This window comes from Arachis ipaensis, chromosome B09 (assembly GCF_000816755.2).
Source record: "Arachis ipaensis cultivar K30076 chromosome B09, Araip1.1, whole genome shotgun sequence".
In the NCBI taxonomy this organism is placed as follows: domain Eukaryota; kingdom Viridiplantae; phylum Streptophyta; class Magnoliopsida; order Fabales; family Fabaceae; genus Arachis; species Arachis ipaensis.
In genome coordinates this window covers 605,904-611,412 of record NC_029793.2, presented here as the reverse complement: position 1 = coordinate 611,412, position 5,509 = coordinate 605,904, and the positions used below count along the sequence as shown (strand labels likewise).

Sequence of the window (5,509 nt, the reverse complement as noted above, 5' to 3'; positions counted from 1 at the left end):
ATACTTAAAATTTTATAAATATATATATATACATAGATGCTTTGTTGGAATCACGACCTGGGAAGTGGGAAGTTTCCACGAAGTTTCGTAATAGTAGGTGCGTACCCTTAGATTTCCATTGACACGCACCAAATTAAGGTCGTTGAAGTCAATCTTCTATAATCTCTATTTCCTACATACAAAACCCAGAAAGTAATAATAGCTTTTTCTCTTCCCACACACTTAAGAAAGAAGTAGTAAGAAGCTGCTAATAAGTGGTATCTGCAATGGGATCAGACTCTCTTTCACTCAACACTCAACACTCATCCACTTCTATTTCCAAATCCACACATCTTTTTCATACGGTATGTATTATTATCATTATTTGGTTTTCTTATTTTAATTACTTCCATTGCACATAAAATCATAATATTGATGGATATTAAAATGTATAGGAAGATGCGTCTTCTTCAATAATGTAAAGCTCCTTCAGATGATAGTTACACTACTTAGCATGGAAGTGGCAACTCGTCGATTTCATAGATATATTTTCTCATCATCTCATGCATGTTCAGGTAATTATTTTATATAAACTTTCTGAAATAATACAGGATCTGATCATAACATCGAAAATAGTAAAATTAAATCTATTTGTTTTTAAATAATTTAATATAAAAAAGTTATTTTAAAAATAATATTTTTTATTGTATAAATGAGTTATATATATCTGTCACTGACTAGTACTCTTTTTTGTTATACATATACAATATTGTCACTTTTTATGCAAATTTTATTATATTTTTAATAATTAAGAGTTTGATAGTCAGGGCGGAGTTTAGTTAAAGACAAGGGACCATGGCCCAAACTTTTGAAAAAAAAATTAGTAATTTTTTTTCAAAAAATAAAAAATTGTTCAATTGGTTCAAATATTTTGTTAGACTTAAAATATCAAAGTTCAATTTTCATCTTTTGCTTTTATTGCACAATAATTTTTAGTTTTAAATATTCAAAACATGTTAGATTTAGACTTAACTGAGTGTATTCGCATTTTGCAATTCTCTATTCAATAAGCAACACTTTCTCTACCTTTGAGTTCAAATATAAAAAGTTAGGTATTTTTTATTTATGTAATTTAGTATTATTTTACATTTTACATTTTACTCTTTATTTAATTTAATTTTTTATATGATAAAAAATATTAGAATATTCAATAAGTATTGATATTATTGTATTTATATAAATTGATAAAAAATTCAATAAATATTATAAATTTTAATATTTGTCATTCTAACTTCTTTTTTTACATATTTTACAGGATATATATTCAAATTTTTATATAAAATAATCATGAAAAATAAAAAAATTGATGCATTTTTTAAGAGGAAGGCTAATATTCAAGAAAGAGAACATATAACTTTTACAATATCAACACCTGTAGATAGTTCTTCTACTTTAATGAATCATGAAAAAAGTAAGATACAACCTCCAAATGATCAAAGAGTTGCATCTGATGAGTTTGACCTTAATTTTTTGAAATAAGACCGTGGAAAACGGCTTTAAATTTGACAATATCACCCAAATAAGAGAGATGAGGTTAGACGAGTTTATCTTAAATGAGATCCATATCAAAAACATCTTGACAATTATCTTCTATCTGCCCCCAAAATTTTATTTCAAGCTCTGCCACTGTTGATAGTAATATACTATTATTTTCAAAATCAAACGGGACATAACATTTCTTAAGGACCTTCTCTCCCTCCAAAAAATACTTATATTATTTACATTTTTTATATATCTTTTAAACATATATAAATTGAATCATAAATTGATAGATGAGTAGGTATTAGATGACTCTTTAGATAAATACGCAAAGTAGTTAGCATAACAACTGTGTCTGCATTGATCTTAATTATTAATGGTTGGAATTATTGTATGCTTTATTTGTACTTGCACAACGATCTCTACATTTAGAAGAGTTGAATTAATTAGATAATTTGTTAAACAGGCTAGTAATTAGTTATCAGTTATGAGTACTGGCACTTACCATAGTATATGTTGTATAATTCTATGTTTAGAAAGGAACCAGAGAAAAAGAATAGTAAAGCGATAATGAAAGTTTGTTGAGCGTCGACCAAAATATAACGGAATGCAGCGCCACTCTAGCATTGCCACCCAAATAACAACTCATTTTCAGTCCTCATTTTAATTATAAAATAATTGAAAATTTTATTACTAATTTTGCTGGTGAATTTTAATTTGTGAGCTCTGTGGTTTAGTGTTTGTNNTTTGTTGCTAATAATAAAAATTAATTTATAATATTATTATTACAGTGTAATTGGCGTGTGTGCGTTTTGTGCGCGTGGGCCTTTTTTGTTTCCCACGCACGCGCAGTAATAAGCAGCATTTGAAAGAAAGCGTTGTTGCGGTTGTTGATGTTATCGGCTGGTATTGGCATTCGAATTCGCATTGGGATTTGCAAATATGACCAACGGCCACATAACCGTAACCGTCGACACCAGGCATTCTGACGCCACCGAACAGCGACGCACTCCTCCTCCTCCTCCTGCTGCTGCTGCTTCCGCTGCCGTCAATCTCGATTATGACGACGACGACCACAACGACGACGACGATGTTGCAGATCCAAATGATCCTTTCGATATTCAACACACCAAGCATGCGCCCATCGAGACCCTCCGCCGTTGGAGAGTAAGCATCCTTTTCTCTTCTAATCATTTGTTTTCTCTATTTTCTGTATATATTACGTAGCTCGTTCTGCAAATCTGCAATGCGGCGTCGTTGTTGTTGTTGTGAGAGATCCATGCAATGCTCGAGATGTTTTGAGCTGAATGAGAGTTTCGTTCCGTTATTTTGCTGTTTGATTTTATATCTGTCATTTCGTTATAGTGATATGCAAAGCTGATGATGTATCGAAAGGGTTGAATAAAATAGTAACGAGATATTGTTTTTCTTGCTTCTAAGGAGAGGTTATAAATTAAGTGATTCCTAAAAGGTGAAGAAAAGCAATGTCTGACGTATCAGCTTTTTTATATTGAAAAATTAAGATACAAATAAGGGAACGAAAGAGATAATGATGCACGAACTTGAAGTATTATAATATGTGTGAAGCAATATATGTTCGGTGAAACTTATTTCGCATTTATTTCGATGAAGATGCGTTTTTCTTTTTCCTTTTTTTCCCCTCCTTTTAAAATTTGATAAAAAGGATATATGAATGAATTATAATTGAATTTCTGGTTGGTAAGCAGCACTTAATATTCTAATGCAGTAGATTAAGTCATGGATAATTCACCAATTGAAGCCAGTTTAGACATCATTTTAATCACCGGATTATGTTCAACTACTGTAATTTTATTAGAAATATTATTATAGTATAATGCTGTTTTTTGAGGAATCTAATCTTGAGTTTCTCTCGTGCAGCAAGCAGCACTCGTGCTCAATGCATCAAGGCGCTTTAGATATACCTTGGACCTAAAAAAGGAAGAGGAGAGACAGCAAAAGAAAAGCTTGATTAGAGCCCATGCACAAGTCATAAGAGTAATGTTTTGAAATGGCAAAGATGTTTTCTATTGTTTCTAACCATATTTCACTTTTTTTAATCAATGTTTAATTGTTATATTAGGCAGCATTGCTTTTCAGATTGGCTGGTGAACGTGAATTAGGTATATTTTCTTTCTAACTTATGTACAGTTTCTTTTACTCTTTCACTCTTCAAAATTTAAAGATTTTGGTGACCATTTTTTGTTCCTCTATTAAGAAAGCAGTAATATGTTAACTAGCCACCATTGTACAGATTCAATTATTATCTGTTACAACCCTAAATACACATAACTGCATGTGATTTTTCCATCAGCTGTTTGAGTTACTTATTAGTTGTGACGAACCTTCAATTTATATTTTGAATTATCCAGTGATAACAGCACCGACACCTGCACATCCAGTTGGTGACTTTGGAATTGGGCTCGAACAACTTTCTTCAGTTTCTAAGGAGCAGAACACTTCTGCTTTAGAAGAATATGGAGGGGCAAGTCTACAATATATTCTTTTGGCTATTTAAGTAATATCCTTTGCTAATATTATCCAGTGATATCTTGTTCAGGTCAAGGGCTTATCAAATTTATTAAGGTCAAATCTCGATAAAGGAATTAGTGGAGATGATGCTGATTTACTAAAAAGGAAAAATGCTTATGGAACTAACACATATCCTCGGAAAAAAGGAAGAAGCTTCTGGGTATAGTCTTTATGATTTTATCCTTCCTTTTTTTTTTTCCCAAAAGAAATTTCAGTTGATGAATTAATTGTGAATTTGATTGATTTACAGAGGTTTTTATGGGAAGCATGGCAAGATCTAACTCTTATAATATTGATTATAGCAGCAGTTGTCTCATTGGTGCTTGGAATAAAAACAGAGGTGTGGTTAAACTCTCATATTTTCAGATCATAATAGTAAATTGAGCATTGGTGACGAATGGTCTGTGCCTCTGTAGAAGGAAATGAAACTTAATTATGAGTCAGGAATTCCATATATCTTCTACACGAAGAAACTGATTCATCACCCTATGTTTTTGTCGAATGTGATGCAAAAATTGGGTTTATTAACGCATACAATTCATGCAACTTAAAAAAATTAATAAAAGATGCGATTCTAGTTGTCTTCATGAAATCTATGTTCTGACATATTCTTGTCCTCAATCATTGAAGTATGCCACTAACCTGCCATACATTATAAAGTGAAGTGAATAATCTCTAGTTGATATTCGCTATATAAAAACAGTTTACTACATCCAGTTATCGTTCTTGTTGTATATAATGTTTCTTCCATTCCGTTGAAAGCATTATGATATTATCAGTATCTGAGGTTTATTCTTGCTTTCATTTATAACTGCTAGGGTTTGAGTGAAGGATGGTATGATGGGGGAAGCATTGCTTTTGCGGTTTTTCTGGTCATTGTAGTTACAGGTATTGTGTACAATCCTTATTTTCTTTTACAAGGTTGTTTTATTTTGTATTGGATGGAAAATCAAGAAAGCAATGAATTAAATCCAATCTAGAGTATGTCCACAAGAGAGTCACTTTGAGATTTGGATAAACTTTTGCTTTATGCTCTCTTTTCTTCTCTTCTTTTTGGTTTTTTGCCGATAGTAAAACAAGCTGTATATCGATTCAGTTCATTGCTGAATTTATGTGGTTGTATTTTCCTTTTTATCTGTCAGCTGTCAGTGATTATCGGCAATCTCTGCAGTTTAAGAATTTGAATGCAGAGAAACAAAATATACAGTTGGAGGTGTGTAACATTGTATTATTGTAACATAACTTTATTTGAAACCTTATCTATGATCACGTACTAATGAACTTGTTACAGGTCATGAGAGGTGGCAGAACAGTTAAATTGTCGATATTTGACATTGTTGTTGGTGATGTAGTACCGCTTAAAATAGGAGATCAGGTGAATTTGCATTCTATTTGAGTTTGTTGGGAAATTGAAGAGTTTCCTTTCTGCATTTCTTACTGT

General features: G+C 31.5%; 1 protein-coding gene across 1 annotated transcript in view; it reads left to right on the top strand.

The window, feature by feature from the left end:
* LOC107617511 (calcium-transporting ATPase 9, plasma membrane-type) overlaps positions 80 to 5,509 on the top strand; it is a gene marked incomplete in the record, with an annotated part of 14,817 nt that continues 9,387 nt past the window's right edge. The window contains 11 exon segments of the mRNA XM_021110550.1: positions 80 to 344; positions 435 to 554; positions 2,310 to 2,685; positions 3,418 to 3,534; positions 3,620 to 3,659; positions 3,909 to 4,021; positions 4,097 to 4,228; positions 4,319 to 4,408; positions 4,887 to 4,956; positions 5,211 to 5,281; positions 5,360 to 5,443. Coding sequence (XP_020966209.1) covers positions 2,461 to 2,685; positions 3,418 to 3,534; positions 3,620 to 3,659; positions 3,909 to 4,021; positions 4,097 to 4,228; positions 4,319 to 4,408; positions 4,887 to 4,956; positions 5,211 to 5,281; positions 5,360 to 5,443 — 942 coding nt within the window.